This window comes from Rattus norvegicus, chromosome 17 (genome assembly GCF_021556685.1).
Source record: "Rattus norvegicus strain SHRSP/BbbUtx chromosome 17, alternate assembly SHRSP_T2T, whole genome shotgun sequence".
Lineage (NCBI taxonomy): Eukaryota > Metazoa > Chordata > Mammalia > Rodentia > Muridae > Rattus > Rattus norvegicus.
Window position 1 is genome coordinate 12,318,902 of NC_141550.1, and position 17,644 is coordinate 12,336,545.

General features: G+C 48.5%; 1 protein-coding gene across 18 annotated transcripts in view; it reads left to right on the forward strand.

The window, feature by feature from the left end:
• Auh (AU RNA binding methylglutaconyl-CoA hydratase) overlaps positions 1–17,644 on the forward strand; it is a 94,814-nt gene that overhangs the window by 4,399 nt on the left and 72,771 nt on the right. For 17 of the 18 annotated variants that reach the window (XR_015640863.1, XR_015640862.1, XR_015640864.1 and 14 more), the window contains 2 exon segments: positions 7,509–7,576; positions 7,684–7,771. The exons of the other annotated variant lie outside the window; for it this stretch is intronic. Coding sequence is in view for 14 of the 17 variants with exons in the window: in NM_001399250.1 (NP_001386179.1) it covers positions 7,509–7,576; positions 7,684–7,771 (156 nt within the window). In the remaining 3 variants the exon portion in view is untranslated. 18 annotated transcript variants of the gene reach the window in all.

Genomic DNA, 17,644 nt, shown 5'->3' on the forward strand with positions numbered 1-17,644 from the left:
CTTGGTCCCACAGACAGACAGACAGATGTTGGTGTATTTGCTTTATTATTTTATTGGGTTCTTATACATCTCTCCTCCTTCTAACCTTTATTCCACTGTAATCCCTTCCAACCCCCAATACTAGGTAGGAGAGAAAGCTTAGAGGGGAAAGGGGGTACAGACCTGTTTCAGCCAACAAAATAGGTTACTTCCTGCTGATTAAAGGCGTTGGGTTCTGTGGGGCAAGTCTAACCTTCCTCCACATCGTAGTCAGCATAGTCAGCAATCCAGCAATAGCAAATGCAGGGGCAGCACCCACCTTCTTTGGAGCACTGGTGTCCCTCTCCAGAGTCCTCAGAATTAGACTGTCTGCAGCTGGCAAAAATCATGACCCTCCTAGGGCGCAAGACAATCATAGTTAGCAGCTGTGGACAAACTGAAGCAGCCCATATCCCACACCTGGGATTAAAACAAAAACATATAACTGGGTTTTTAAAGATACCAAAACTTGCAAAACACGCACCCCTTTTTGTTTCGTTGGTTGAACTCTCTGTGCTGAGTTTTGGCTCCTGTCGTTCTGCTGCTTTGCACCTCTCCCTTCCTTTGCATTTAGTTTGCTGTCCTTGTCCCTTTAACAAACCGTTGCTGGAATACAGCAGTGCACTACTTCGTATATTAGGGTGTTTCCACCCCCAGTGTCTGTCCTACTGATGTTTCCTTGAGCTGTCGCTAAGCTCCTCTGTGACTGGGTGGAGCTCCTGTAGTCAGTGAGCTGCTGCTCGGCCGGTCTACAAGTGAGTTTCCACCTGCAGTGCTCTGGGGCCTGGGTTTGTCTCTTCTCCACATAGCTCCGTTGGTTATGCTACAGGTGCAAGTGCATTAAAGATTCTGGTGTCTTAGAGGAGTGGGACCCCTGCACTATGGAAGGCTTTCTTTTGGGAGGCTGTGGCTTGTTCTGAAATCAGCGCTCTCTGAAATAAGTATACCCGCTTCAGCTTAGTGCCAGCATGATTCATCTTAAACAACAAATGTGTGGTTAGAGCTAGGCACCAAGTCTTGCTCACATCCACTCTGATCATCGTATCTATCTATCAGCTCTGTCTGTCATCCATCTACCTACCTGTCCACCTATCAATCCATCCATTTGTCCATTGGTGCTGGGCCAAAGTTCATAAACCCAGCGAGGATAAGTTCACGCAGGGCAGGTGTTCCCCCTGCTGAGCCATTTCTCCAGTCCCGGTGATCTCTTTAGGCCTTTCAAGCCTGCAGTTACTCCTGAGATGACTGGCTACTATGTATCATGTCTGTGCTTTCTGTTGTCTTAGTCACCAGCTTCTTCACCCTCAACCCCTGGTCTTTGGCCTCAAATAAAACACAAATCAAACGATACACAAAAGAACTACTTCCCACAACTATGTGGGAGTTACTCTGGAGATGCAGGTGTTGGCCATTATTGAAAGCATTTAAAACAATTCATCACACCAGTTTACTAAGCAAAACAAAACAAAATAACAATAACAAAAAACCAACCCACAGTTATCCCAAGGCACTCAGAAAAAGCATTTGACAAAACTCACCAAGGTAAAAAACTCACTCTAGAAACTAAAGGAAGCATTGCCATCTGTAAAGGGTAAAACCTGGACACAGCAGCATCAGACTGAATGAATGGGGGCACAGAAAGCCACACTCCAGGAGCCAGCAGAGTCTCTGCATACACGGTTGTGTTACTGCGTATCATGTTTGTACATTCTGTTGCCTGGTCCAGGGCTCCTTCAGCTCCACCCCCTCGGTCCGGATTTATGTTGTACCTGTGTGTCCTTTGTTTTCCCATGAGTTATCCTGGCACCTTTGCTTACCTCTGCCCCACCGACTTACTGCTGCTGTGTTCTGGAGGAAATCCCCAGGACTTGTGTTTTGCTGTCCCTTTGAAGGTTGCACTTTGGTTCTGCTGTGATGACCAAAGTGGCTTTTTGTCTGTGCTAGGGCATCCAGCCTAGTGCCTTGCACGCCCAGATCCTAACTGCTGTTTAACTGTAATGGCCCGGCCCCTTTCTCCTCAGCCCTTGTTTGGTTTTTGGTTCTTGCTACGTTTGCTACTTTTCAGGTGAGTTTAGCAGCGCTGTCTGTGTGTGCACAGGGTGCACTGAGCAGAGTGTGCTGAGTGGATGTGAGGGAACTGTGTACAAGCTTTTGGCTTACTGTATAAGGATGTGTTTAATTTGTTCAGGTCAACCTGAACAGAATTCTGGTTTTCAGAATTGTGAGAAGGGTCTGCTAGTGGGAATTGCCCAAATCTTGCTAAGAGCCAGTCATTCGGTTATTTCTCCAGCCTCTCTGCTTTAGCTGTTTCTGAATATGATGTCTTCCCTGAAACGGCTTTCAGGAGTGTCTCCTTTCTGCTGCCTTCCTACTTGGCTAATTTTAATGGTATGTTTATTCTGTTCCTCTGACAGCGGGGTGATGGCACACACCTTTAATCCCAGCACTTGGGAGGTAGAGGCAGGTGATCTCTGAGAGTTCAAGGCCAGCCTGGTCCACAGAGTGAGTTCCAGGACAGCCAGGGCTACACAGAGAAACCCTGTCTCCAAAACCAAACCACACCAAAGAAAGAACTATTTTTTTTTGTAGTGGAACTTTATGTGTTTGTGTTTTGGTTTTAATTGTTTCTCTTTTGAGGAATTGTTAAGTTTTAAGTTGCCCGTTAGAAAGGTTGACACAGGACTGGAGAGATGGTGCAGAGGTTAGGGCCTTTATTGCTCTTGAGGACCTAGGTTCTATCCCCAGCACCCACATGGCCACTCACAGCCTCCAGTTCCAGGAAATCTGACTCCGTTTTTGTGACATCCAAGACAACAGGCACACATGTGCACAAATACATGTGCAGGCAAAGCACCCATACCCCGAAAGTAAATCTAAACAAATTCCAGTTGCTGTGCACACGTCAGCCCTGCTGCTCAGAAGCGTGGAGCTGGTGGTACACGGATTGCGGCCACCTTGGCGCATTTTCCAGGCTGTTGATTTTATTGTGCATGTCAGGTTTTGTCATTACTTTTCAGTGGTTGGCTCACTAATCTCATTTTTTATTAACAGTGATTAAGTCATTGAAGTTGGAAAATTTTTAAGTTAAAAACATACATCTGGACAGAAGAAAAAGCCTGGGAGGATGCCGCCTTCTCAGGCACGCTCATTAGCATTGACTCCAAAGCTGTTCAGAGCTCTCACAGTGATTCACGGCCTTTCTGGTTGTGTTTCCTGCATTAACTTCTTATTTTCAGACAATTCACTAAGCCTCCTTCATTTCCTATCAAATAGAAATGTTAACGTAGAGAGGTGGGGTGCAGCCCCGCTGGTGGGTTCAGTCCTTATGGATGCATTAAGCAGGGAGTGGCGATGTGCCTGTAGTAACCCCAGTTTACCCTCCCTTACATAGGGAGTTGAGGGCCAGTCTGGACTACATGAGAGCAAGTTGTTCAGTGATGGAGAGAGAACTGTGTACTTAGCTGCTTCTGTCACCATGGGCTTTGAGGTATGCGGTAAACCGGATGCCCGCGCCTACTGATGGCTCCGTTTACTGACAGTGTAGCCTCCTGCTGTCTTCTCCCATGAGTTAATCCTTTCTGGAGTCTCACCCGTGTGGACCTGGCTGATGTCTTAGGCGAGCCTCAGTCCTGCTGACAGTGAAGATTAACCCCCGCCTGGTCTACACCTCGCTCCGGGCCTGTTCCATCTCTTACTTGTGCAAATGAAGCCTCTCAGCGGAGCAGCTGTTATTAGTTCCTATCTCTGCACCACCACCGGTTCTCCTGGAGAGTCCTGCTGTATACCACATTTCTCCGTGTTCTCTTGTCACATCTTAGTTCTCTAATTGACTTGAAGATGGTTTATTTTCCTGTAATAGCAGGGGCTTGTCTATGCCATCCCTTGCTTTCAATAATGACACGAAGACCTTTACACTTAGTAATAAGCTTCCGACACTAAAGCTGGGCAGGGGCTGAGGTCGTCTAACCTGACTGTGGAGGCGAGGCTTACCACCCAGCATCTTCCCTGCCGGCCTGGTACCTGCCGTCTCGGCCCCCTGCCCTGGAACTTCCTTCTCCATTTGCATCCCAATGGCAACTCTCTGGGTCCCAGCTGAGACCCTTCTCTCTCCCTCCCCCTCCCATCCTGCTTTCCCCTCTCCTGCCCAGTCGTAGGCTGTTCAGTTCTTTATTTGACCAATCAGGTGATGCCTCACAGTAATAACGGGACAATGAAGTCAGCATCTGCGCATGCAGTGCGCTAACAAATCCCTCAACCTTTTGCAGTTGTGTTAGTGTTTGCATCTATGACTGGGTGGCGATTTCTAGAGCTGGACCACAAAGCCGAGTCCCTGTTCTGTGGTTTGATGTTGTTACCCGTGGAGTTATTTTATAAAGTTGTTTGAGACGATTCATTGTTAACGTATCAAATGTATACGTTGCTGAATTCGTTGGTTAGCTCTGTAGGTGTTTCGTGGGCTCTGGGATTTCCTTCATAGAGGACCATATCCCCCGTCAGCGGGGATAATCTTACTTCTGTCTTTCCCATCTTGAAGTCACTATGCTCTTTATCTCCCTCCGGCCAAGTTGCCTTCCCGAGGCTCTCGGTACCACGCCGAGTAGCAGTGAGGCCTTATTTTGTTGTTCATCTTTGCCTGAGGACTCTGTCTTCATTGAGTGTGATATCAGATCCGGTTTGCCCCCATGTCCTTTGAAACGTTGAGCTAAAAGTCTTACTGGTTGTGCGTGTTGCGTTCTAATCGAAGGGCCCTGTGTTTGTCAGGTTCCGCTCTTCGAAAGTAGAGATGGCCGTAGGATTTCAAACACTCGTTCTGTCAGTGCGGTCCATTGCCTTTGGTGTGTGTGTAAGGTACATGTAAACCTACGTGGCCTTTGTGCTTTTAGCCTTTGACACTTTTTAAACGATTCTGTCTTAGGATTTCTCTTTCTGTGAGTAGACACCATGACCAAGGCTACTCTTAGAAGGACAACATTTCACTGGGGCTGGTTTACAGCTCAGAGGCTCAGTCTGTTATCATGGCAGGAAGCATGGCAGCATCCAGGCAAGCAGATAAGGTGCTGGGGGAGCCGGAGAGTTTTATATCTTGACTGACTTCCTCACTGGGCAGAGCTTGAACCTAGGACCTCAGAGCCACCAGGACAGTGACACACTTCCTCCAACAAGGCCACACCCACTTGAACAAGGCCACGCCCACTCAGTACCACTTTCCACAAGCCAAGGCTATTCAGACCACCACGCTGTCCTGTCAGAGTATTTGGAAAACAGCAGGAAGGTACATTTTAAGGTCTTTGTCCTACCAGAAGTTGTCTCTTACATTGCTAGTTGCTAAAGCCAGAGCCTGGAAGATATTGCTAGCCCTGCCTTCCAGCGTAACCAGCCCTTAGTCCTCAGTTTGCATTCCCGCATAGGTCTTCAATCTTTTCCGCTTCCCTTGGTTTGTGCTAGTGCCAACCTCCAGATTCAGCAGCCCTGCCCCAGGATTGTATGAGTGTGTGCATTGTGTAGAACCAGCTCCTGTCAGCCGCTACTCCTTGTTCTTAGGCTAAAGATAGAACTTTGATCTTGCCCTGCAGGCATCCCTGACCCATGCAGACTGACTTCTTTATTACTTGGCTGACTGCTCTTCTCTCCCCTCCCATCATGCTCTGTGTGAGGCTGCCCTGTGCTTCCTCCTGTGTGTCCTCTGCCCCGAATTCAGTCTCTGTGTTATTTACTTTTCCTGTATGTCAACATGTCTGTATTGTACAGAGGTAATGTAAACAAGGAAGGAGTTATTTTGGGGCTAGTGCTTTTCAGAAGGTCCATTCCTTGGTGGTTTGAGCCCATCATGCATTTCTGCAGAACACCATGCTGGCAGGAATACGTGGTGGAGGGGTAGAGGGAGCCGTTTCGGGGAGGATGATGGGAAGGGACCAGGGAATTTATAACCCCCACACTTAGTGCCCCTTCTCCAGCCAGGCCCACCTCCTGTCTTTGTTACTTTCCCATATCCGCCATCACACTAAGACTCCACCAAGGGGTGAAGTCATTCCCTTCATTAATTCGTAGACAGGCAGGGATGGTCACAGCCACCCCTAGAGGTGAGCTAGATATGACTCAATCCAGTCACCTCTTTCCCGATGGTTTCCACTTTTCCTACCTGCTCATCCAGCTTCTGACTCTTCTCAGCAGTGCCTGGGGGAGCCTTTCCTTGAGCAACTTCCTTTGCCCCAGGCCACGGCAGCCTGACCAGAGTCACCGTGTTATTGGTGTGTATTTAAAGTGCAGCTGAACTCTGTCATGTGAACTCAGCACATCTGGCCTGAGCTCCTGATTTTTCTTCACACGGAAACTGAAGCTTGGAAGTAATGCAGTCACTTAGGTTGGGGTTAGAGAGCCACCTACTTGCTGAGGTCACCTCCTTAACCTCTGCAGCATAACGGGGTAGTATGCTGGCTACCCCTTGGGTTGCTGTGGGATCGGTGAGCTAGTACACCCACAGCTGTGGGCCCTGCTGGACCTCAGCCCTCAGTCAGTGCAGTAGGCCTTCAAACTATCACAGCCTCAGGCCCCTGCAAGCTTTTCTCCACCCCAAGGGGCATTTGGACGTGTGCATTTTGCGTTGATTTAAGTCAGGAATGGATAAGGCCCATACCAGTACTGGAGAGGGTGTTTCTGATTCCCAGAGAACATTTGTGCTTAGGGGAGAAGGTTGAGTACAGGGTGTACAGAACCTCAGAGCTACAGTTAAGGCCATCAAGTTCAGGTATTTTGCAAATAAAGGACTTTACGTAAGTGGTGAATCCTGTGCGTGGATCTGCTGCAGCTGGGGTGGTGAACCTGGTTTAGGTGAGAGTTCAACAGGACAGGGAGTGAGCAGGGAGAGCCTGGAGCTTAGGGAAGGAGAATGAACTTCGTTTTACTTGGGCCGAGTCCGCATTGCCTGTAGATCTGAATAGAAGTGTTGTTAAGTGCACAGGGCAGAGGTCAGGAGGAAGCCTGGCATCGAAGTAAGACTGGTTTGTCAGCAAGGAGCAGTGAGCTTCAGGAAGCAGGTCAGAGGCCTGTGTGTACCAAGGAGGCACTGCTGAGGTGAGGCAGGAGCTGGAGGAGTAGGTTGGGAAAGTGGCCATCACTGGAAGGACAGTGGGGAGTGAAGAGGAATCGCTCTGCTGTGCCTCCCTAGTCTTCTCAGAGATTAGAACCTGGAAAACATCGCAGAGTCCTATGAATTGAAGGGCCTGTGACACTGACATTCTCCCCTTAAAGTGAACACCAGTGTAATCTGATAAGTTTTTAACTACCATATTAAAGAAATAAACATACTTGCTTTGGAAGGAAGCTATAACTAAAAATAAAGACCCATCTTTATTTTTATCTTAAAAATAAAGGCTTTTCAAGAAGCCTCGGCTAGGAGGGCAGATCAGTCAGGTGTCAGGCTCGTCATCCAGTCTGCCTTCTGAGCCCCTCACTAACCCAAACGTGTGTACTTCTTTCCCCTCCTCAATTAGGCATTGTGGTGCTTGGAATTAACAGAGCTTATGGGAAAAATTCACTCAGTAAAAATCTTCTCAAAATGGTGAGTGTAAGATTAAGCTGTTTGCTTCTAATGTTAAGACATCCTGTTGATATGATTTTGAAAATGATGATTTCCCCCCCTTTTTTACCCTCCCTATTTTGGTTTAGTTATCAAAAGCGGTGGACGCATTAAAATCGGATAAGAAAGTTCGGACCATTATCATCAGAAGCGAAGTCCCTGGGATATTCTGTGCTGGTAGGTAAAATCGTTCGTTGTTGTTTTAAGACTTTCTTCATGTGTATGTGTGGATCTGTACGCCACATGCGTGGGTACCTGTGGAGGCGAGGAGAGGCAGCTATATCGTTTGGGGGTGGAGCCACAGGCATTTGATGGAAGCTGAACTCAGCTTTGGACAAGCCGCAGGAGAGCCTTCTTCCCAGCCCCTGTAAGGGATCTGACTGTCACACTGTGGGTTGGTGGCATGCTCCCTCTACTGTGCTCCATCCCCCCGCCTACCCCCCTGCTCCTTTCTCCCTTCGGACCTTCTGTGGTTTGAATCATTACCAACAATTCCTATCTGTCTCCTTTTCACAGTTTCATAAGAAAATAACATTCTTAGTCTGTTAGCATTGGAAAGACACTCGCACAACCTGTGGATTGTTTGAGAAATTGAGAAAAGAATGCTTGGGGCCATTAAGCTAATTATCTGTGGTAAATGCACAATCCTTGTGAAAGGTCAGATGGAGGAACCAGGTCTCAGGCCACAGTGTTCTCTGCGCACTGATTGCTCAGAGACTTGCACAGCATCATCTGCCTCATGGTGGGCTGTTAGGTGCAGGCCTGTGCTCTAAAGGTTGATATGTCAGTGCCTCCCACACCCTGTGAGTGTGCCATGGGCGTGCCCGTGGTTTGCAGTGTTTTCACACTAGCGGCACATCATTTCCCCAGCATGAAAGATGGTTCTCTTGTAGTTTACCTGTTAGCACTTTCTGAGCCACGGTGGGGGAGGAGTCTGTTTCCCCTGGTAAACAACCTGGGTGATCACTATCAATAACAAGTAATAAAACTAATGTTTTCAGTGCACTACAGATGGGGCAATTCCCCCGGTCATTCAAGGGAACCACCTCTATGTTTCAGTGAGGGCACTAGTGTTTCTTTAAGAAGGATCTGCTGTGCCTGGGCCAGCCCTGAGACCACGGGATGTTGGGATGTTCACAATTCTTTTGGAGGCACAGTGACCTCGGCCCCCGCCCCTCAGGGTGTTCATCTCTACAAGCCTGGCTTCACCCCAAACCACGGTCGGGTTTTATGGGATTTGGGCACATTCAGTGCAGATGACTTACATTTTGGCTTTGGTAAGGTTTTGCTGCTTCCTTAAAATGTAGCATACCTAAAAAGGTAACATTTTACTGGGAGTGTAACTAAGAAGGTGGGTGTTGGTATTCCCAGTACAGGCTTCTGTTCTCTGTCTGCCCAGGCAGGTTGATGGGAAGGTTTCACAAAGTGCAGCCCTGTGTTTGGCCCTTGGTAGACCAGTGGCTGGCTCTAGGATCTTTCCCTGTGATTCCCCCCTTTCCCAGCATTCTAGTCTCTGAGGATGCTGACCGTCTTCGTCTTACACAGCTGCATAGGTCTGCATTCCACTCCCTCATCCTCCCAGGTACTTCAAATGGTCCCTGGGTCACATGCACTGCCCAATGACAGTGCTAACAGCTGTGAAAATAGTGGCCGCATGGCATTTAGGCAATGTGTAGGTGAGTTCAGATGGGGTGTCCCACTGGTATTTCTGTCTTCTTGCTCTCTTGAATCTGAGGTTGTGGAACCCTGGATGCAGGAGGCTGGCAGTTTCTAGGAATTCACACCCAAAATGTTAGGATTCTTTGTGACTTTCAGGACCAGCTACAGGGAAGAGGTATCAGGGGTTGGCTCTGAGGCCTGTGGGGGTGGGGGAAGCTGTAGAACAGCAGTTGGGAGGTGGGGATTGGGGGTGGGGATCAGGTGAGCGTGCCATCCACTGGTGCTGTCTGCCAGTCCTGGCTGGCCTGCTGACTAGCTGTCCTTGGCTTCCCCTTTGTCCTGCATCTCTGTGTGTGATGCTGTTGGGATGCGAATTGAGTGTTTCAGTACAGTGTGCTGTTTCTGTTAGAGGCTATGCAAACATCGTGCCAAGTGCTAGTCGGAGCATTAAGTCAGCCTGGTTATCCCAGATTAACCCAGTATCTGCTCTGTGTACGTTAACACTTCCGCCTAGTCAGGGCATTCATTCACATTTTAACTCACAAGCGGTTTTCGTTTTGTTTTTCCTTCTGCATTCTGTTAAATACTCAGTGTTTGTACTACAGACCTTTTCGCGGCAGTTTGTTTATTGTCCTAATCCACAGCTTTTCTCCAAAGGGCATTCTTTTCATACATGTTTTTGAGGCAGCCCAGAAGCTCTGCTAGTGTCTGTGTGAAATACAGTGTCATAAAAGGAACTCGATTAAGAGAGTATGTAAGCTAATCATAGCCTGTAATGTAAAGTCTTAATTTGGGTCAGACTGTGTTTGTTAGTTATTCAACATGCGCCTCGTACCCGGGAAAGCCCTCGTGTTCTGCACTGGAGGCAGCCAAGCCTTGCAGTCAGTGCCCATCTGCACAGCCTTTGAGAGCGCGCCATGCTCCAGAGGCATTGTCCTCCCTCCCTGTTCCCCAAAGGTGTTCCCTGTACATCTGCATCCTACTGATAGCTTGTACCTTCCTGAAAACTTGAAGCATCTGGAGCGGGCTTGCCTCAGGTTCCTGGAGCATGGGAAGCTGTCTTTGAAAATCCTGTTTCGTGCTCTCAGAACACAAATCGAAATGGGCCCCAGCTAGACAGTGCATTCATGCACAGTGTGCTTGTAGGGACTGTTGGCTTGTGTAACTCTCTGGCCATGCTCCTGTTCACTGACAGTGCTTCTAGCTGGAGACACTTGTTTATTTCCCCTTCTCTTCTCCTAGGGTCCTATGAGCACAGGCGGTTATTCCTTGCAGCAGGAAAAGGATCCCCACGTAGTATTTATTAGAGCTGGGACCCGGTGGCTTGACTTCCCATTTGAATCTCTTCTGTAGAATTGAAACTATATTTTACTTACATTTCAAATAAAAATGTAAACAAGAGAATCTGGATCAAAATATTTGAAAAAGTGTACAAAGAGAAGTCTTGCCTCACCCTACATTCCACTCCTGTAATAAAGACGTCCTATCGATTTTAATTCTTCTATTGTATTACTGTACTAAAGCACACACACGTGCAAGAGATCAGCGTGCCAATTAGGATGTTAAGTAGGTGCTCAGGGTGAAGGCTGTGCCCTGGCGTAGGAACTAGCAGCAGGGAGAGGGTGCGTGTAGATGTCCTTCCTCGAGTCACTCTAGCTGTGTAGACTGTTAACAAGTCAGACCTTGGAATGGGCTTGCAATCTATCCCGAAATTTCCTGAAATGGTAATTTCATTTTATCGTATTGAGCGAATCTCTGAAGTCTGAGGCTGTGAGGCGAAGGGCTGGCACTTGGTGAGGTGTTCTCTTGACACCCAGGCTGTTCTTCGCTCTGTGCTGCTGTGCTGCAGATGTATCTCAGGGCCTTTCCCATGCTCAGCAGATGCCGCAGTACCCATGTACCCCAGTGTTGTTCCTTTGAACCCTCAGGCTTTTTTTTTGACCTTGAGTTTTATTCTAAGATCTCACAGGAGCAATGGCCCTCCATCCCCCCAAGTTCTCTGCGGTCCCGGTGCTTACTGTCTCAGTGGTTCTGCAGACCGGGATGCATAGTAAGTGGTTCCTTGTAGGTTAGAGCCAAGCTTCCTGACTCACGGTTGGCCCCTTTGGAATACCGCAGCGGACATCGTGTGTGTGTGTGTGTGTGTGTGTGTGTGTGTGTGTGTGTGTGTGAGTGTGTGTGTGAGTATGATACCAGCCCTGCATGACCTCGATCCCTATGTTCTATAGGCACTGTGTATTTGATTTTAAAGTCCATCTCGTTACACATGCATTCATCCTCTAAAGCCTGTTATTCCCAGATGTTTAGGGCCTGTTTGGTTTTGGTACCACCTTTAGTGAGATTATGGAAAAGTCCTTAGCTCAGGCCGCACAGCATGTGGAAGCTGTCAGCAGCCGGTCCCTGTGCTCAGCTGTTTATTTTCACGCCTCTGTTCTAACACCAGGCAGTAACCACGTGGTGGTGTTTTTACCGTAACGTTCTAAAACGAAAACTTCTTACCAAGCCTTGCTTTTGCCCCGTTGCATTTTCTGAACAAATGACACCCAGTTCTTAGTAGCCGTTTCTCTGCTGTGCAGGAGTCTAAATTGAGTGTTTTACTGAATTATACCAGTGTGGGTTTTTCCCCCCCAAAAAGTAAAGGTCGTTTCGCTTCTGCTTTTGAATTCTAGTAAATTGTGTTATGACTAAGGCCTCCTCACTAAAACCGTCAGCATGCGTTGTTAAATGGTGTGTGTTCAGATGTCATGACGGGAATAGAGTGTGGGAGCCTCTGACTAATGAAGAAATCTATTTAAGAGATTGCTTCAGTCTTGGGGCTTTGCTCTGATGTGTTGTACAAGTCAGCTCTGTAGGCGTGGAGGGGCAGAGGCCATTTTGCTGTTTTGTGTTGCGTACAGTGCTTTACACAAAACATTGCTAACTACTTCATGGAGGACACGGATTACTTGTGATGACTTTCACCACTCTTAAGTGTGTAATTGATGTGTTAACAGATGTTTAAGCCATGGCATACAGAATGCCCAGTTGCATAAATCTCTTTTTCTTACAGTGAACCCTTAAAAGGCTACTTTGTCTCCTCAGACAAAGGTGTTTGGAACATTGCAGGATAGATTGTACGTCTTTTGTGTCTGGCTTGTTTGATTTGCTGTTTGGCCTGAGTCTCCATGATTTACATTTTCCTGCTGAGCTGCTAGTTTTCTGCTCAGCTCACGATAGTTCACTGAGGTTTTTACTGTTTAGTTCTGTGTGGACCACATTTGCATCAGCACCATCCAGTCACTGTAAGGAAACAACTGGGGCGACGAGCTCTGAATGAGGAAAGGCTAATCTTGGGTCAGAGGTTTGGAGGCTCCAGTTCTGTGCTTGCTGGCTCCTTGGTTGGACCTGTGGCAGCTCAGAGCGACATGGCTGGGATGTCATGGAAGAAGTCGGAGGGAAGGTTCACACTGAAACTACAGTGGTTCCTGGGACATTTGCAGACAAGTCTCTGTCAGAGTATGGTTTTATTCTCTTGGGTGAGAACCCAGGAGTGGAGTTACTAGGTCTTCTGCAACTGGGCCAACCACACACAAGGTCACAAACAAGACAAGACCCCCAAACTAAAGCAATGCGAGAGAGAGAGAGAGTGTGTGTGTGTGTGTGAGTGTGTGACTGAGTGTGAATGTGTGTGTGTGAATGTGTGAGTGTGTGAATGTGTGTGAATGTGTGAGTGTGTGAGTGTGTGTGAGTGTGAGTGTGTGAGTGAGTGTGTGCGCTGTGTGTGTGAGTGTGTGTATGAATGTGTGTATGAGTGTGTGTGAGTGTGTGAGTGTGTGTGTGTGCGAGTGTATGAGTGTGTGCATGCTGTTATGCATCTTGCTGCACATGCCATTATGGCTTTAGTCTGCATTTCTCTAATGAGTCTAAACGTCTTGTCCGGTGCCTGTTTGTCACAATGCCTAGTCAGATATATTTCCTCCATTTACTCCGAGTCCTGTCCCATCCCCCCACTCCCCATCACCACTTCCTCCTGGTTCTCATTCACTGTCTCCTTCAGCCCAGCTCTCCACACCTCCTTCTCCTCATTCACCCCTTCAGGCATGGTTTTTCTGTGTAGCCCAGGCCAGCCTTGAGCGCAGGATTCTCCTGCCTCAGCTTCTCAGAGCTCTTAGATTGTAGGCATTCACCCACCATCCTCGGCTTCCATGTTTTCCCTTTCTGAGCTGAGGTTCTGTTTCTCTGTTTGAAGCAGCTATCTGCTCTTAGCTGCATGCTTTGCAAGTGCTTTCCACCCAGCAGCTGGCCTTTTCTTTTTTGCTACAATTACTTTTCTGTTAAAGGCTGACATCCAGCTTTGTCTCTGATTTGCACCTTTTTGGTGGCCACTTCAGAGTCACAGCTCACAGAAGCCCGCAGTGACTCCTGACCCCTGGTGCTTTCCTCAGATCTGGGCCTAGGATGTATTCGCAGTTAGGTTGTCTGTATCTGGGGAAGTGGGATTGAAGTATGATTGAAGTGCTAAGGGACGATAAACACACACGCAGTCTTAGCTTTGGTTTCCAGTACGGCGCTCAAGAGCACGTGGACACGGTGCCTCATGTTTGCTTGAGAGGTAACCGTGGCAGGGTCTCTGACTGGATTAGACGGCCTAACTGGTACCCTTGTCCTCAAGTGGACAGGGGCCAGAGGTTGAGTTTAATTATTGTGAGCACCTATGAAAGGACCCCCAAGAGATTCCTTCCCTTGGGTCTCATCCATGCTACGAGAGTAGTGATGGATTGGTTACACACACACACACACACACACACACACACACACACACTGTGGTCTCTGCTGACCTGTCTCTGAAGTGCTTTGCCTGGGCTGTCATAGAGTTGGACATTGCCTAAGATCCTTGAGTTGTTTTGGTGAATGACTTGGGTCAGGGCAGAAGTATGAATTGCTCTTAGGATTCGTCTCGGGGTTGGTTTTTGGAGGGAGGACACTCTTGGCTAGACAGCCTGTGTATCTTTGGGGCTCCTCCAGTCAGAGTTCAGTTGAAATTTTGGATACTGACTTGGCCAGAGAACTAGAGAATTGGCATGGAGGCCTTCAAGATGCCCAGTGTTGACCATCCCCATGGTAGGGAGGGTTGGAACCCACTGAGAGGCAGGCCTGTGAGGGGTTGTCTTGATTAGTTAACTTGAGGTGTGAAGGCCCCAAAGGGGCATCCAGGCCAGCCAACCATCATTCTCTGCTGCCAGCTGTCGGGGTGTCTCCCAGGACCTCCCTGCCACTACAGATTGCACTCTCGAATGAGGCTCACGAACCTTTCTCCCTCACATTGCTGTGTATTTTATCACAGCGACAGGAAAGAAAAGTTGCCCCCTGCATCTGGTGTAGGGTTTGGTCTAGTTCACAGAAGCCAGAAGTGTCCCTTACCAAGGAAAAGGGAGGTTGCTTAGGACAGGGCAGGTGGGAGTGGGGGAGAGGAGAGGGTGCAGAGCCTCCCTCAGCATCTTTGGGCCTGTCACTGTCCTGAGAATACTAGGCCTTCTCACCAGAGAGTCCTGGTGCTTAGAGGTTTTGTTAAAGATCTTATTGCATAGTGTGTGGGTGGGGGTTAAGTCCTTGCTCTTTGGTGATTGGACACCCACTCTCATCCCTGCCCATCCAGTGGAGTGGGGTGGGGCTGGAAGTTTACCTTCTATCCTAGCTTTACTCTCTAGTGACCCATCCAGTGCTGAAGCTGTGCCCTGACCCAGGAGAGTCACGTATAACCACCGGTTTGGTTGGGAAGGGCTGCTTTGAAGGTACCGGAACTCAAGAGTTTGGGGCTCTGTACAGAAACCTGGAATCCAAAGCAGACGCAGCTTCCCCTATACTGTGGGCCGTTCCTTACCTTTGGTTGCCTCATATATTACACATTGAATTTTTCCAGTAGCCATTTGTTTAAGTGACCTTTTGTCCCATTGAATTATTGAGGGGCTTTACACGCTATGCATTGAGTCATTCTCTTCGCTCCACTAATGAACGTCAGTTTACACAGCACTGTACTGCCTCAGCTCCTGTGTTAGTCTGGGAACATCAGATTAGTTAGTTGATTCTAGTGCTATAACAAAATACCCGAGATGGGGAGAGTGTACCCTTTGTAAGGAAAAGAAGTTTATTTAGTTTTAAAGCTGAAAGTCCGAGATCTGGCAGCACCCTCAGGTGTGATCTCTGCATTACCTGGTGGATGATGGATGATGGATGAGGTCATAGCGGTCCAAGCACACATGAGTGACAGGAAAGCAGAGAGCTGGTAAGAGCCACCAAGCTTGCTGGTTGGTTCACACCGGCAACCCTCTCTGAAACTCACTGGTTCCATGTTTGGTTTTTTGGAGGGCAGTACTCCTGCACACGCGCGAGCGCGCGCACACACACACACACACACACACACACACACACACACAGAAACACACTCCTGTACACACACACACACACACAGACAGAGACAGAAACACACTCCTGTACACACAGACACAAACAGACACACAGACACACACTCTCCTGCGCGCGCGCACACACACACACACACACACACACAGAAACACACTCCTGTACACACACACACACAGAGACAGAGACAGAAACACACTCCTGTACACACAGACACAAACAGACACACAGACACACACTCTCCTGCGCACACACACACACACACACACACAGAGACAGAAACACACTCCTGTACACACAGACACAAACAGACACACAGACACACACTCTCCTGGGCGCGCGCGCGCACACACACACACACACACACACACACACACAGACAGAAACACACTCCTGTACACACAGACACAGACACACAGACACACACTCTCCTGCGCGCGCGCGCGCGCGCACACACACACACACACAGAGAAACACACTCCTGTACACACACACACACACACACACAGAGACAGAGACAGAAATACACTCCTGTACACACAGACACAAACAGACACACAGACACACACTCTCCTGCGCGCGCGCACACACACACACACACACACACACCCTCACATTCTCCTGCACACACACACAGACATACACACACACACTCCTGCACATACAGACACACACACACTCTCCTGCACACACACACACACACACACCCTCACATTCTCCTGCACACACACACAGACATACACACACACACTCCTGCACATACAGACACACACACACTCTCCTGCACACACACACAGACATACACACACACTCCTGCACACACAGACACACACACACTCCTGCACACACAGACACACACACACACAGACAGAAACACACTCCTGTACACACAGACACAGACACACACTCTCCTGCGCGCGCACACACACACACACACCCTCACATTTTCCTGCACACACACACAGACATACACACACACACACACTCCTGCACATACAGACACACACACACTCTCCTGCACACACACAGACACACACACACACTCCTGCACACACACGCGCGCGCGCACACACACACACATGCACACGTACACACAGTGCTCTGTACCTCCTAGGCTCTTCTCACAAAGGGGACCCACCTCCTCAGACGTGAGCCTGGGGGAGCGGTTAAAACTCCAAAGCCTAGTGGTTATTTAGCCAGATTTATTTTCTGGCGTCTCGTGTTTGATGCTGTCGTAGGTGGTGTTTCTTTTTAAATTTACTTCCGATTTGCATTCCTAGCACACGGCAGCCCCTACAGCAGATTTCCTTGATGTCCTCGTATTTTAGGTTTAGGAGCCCTAAGCTCGCTGCGTCCTGTGCTTTAGATGGCCGCAGCGCCTGCGAGTGAGCTGCGTTTTCATCATCGTTGCCTTTCATGCTCACTTCATGCGTTGGACTTTGGAGCAGGGTCGACAGGGTCAACAGTAGTAGGACCTGTCCTGCCTCACCTCCACGGAAGGCACTGGGTCAGCACCAGCCAGCTCACAGCTGATGATGCCAGGAAGACTTTTCTAGACCTTCTCATTTATTAGAGATGAAAATAAAAACAAAACCCCAAGAACCTCATCAGTGTGAGTTGAATTTGGCAAACTTTACAGTAGTTGTGTGTTTATCCTTTCTGCCAGTTAACATCTTAAATTTGCCGATCGTCACGTACTAAAGACCATGCTGTCCCTGGACTGAGCCTCTCAGTCACAGTGCGTTCTTTTTTTGCATCTGAGCTGCCTCTGATTTGCTGAAATGAGGAAGTCTTCAGTTAGCTCCACCAGGACAGTTATTCTCTTGAATGCTGGGGTCATGCTGGGCTCTTAAGAACTCTGACTTCTGGCTTCCTGGAAATACACATATAGAGTTTTTATTAACTCCTAGCGGGTTGGTAAACTCAGCGAGGAAGCTTTTAGCTATGAATGTAATGGCGTCAGCAGATGCGGTGCTAGACCGTTTACCTGTT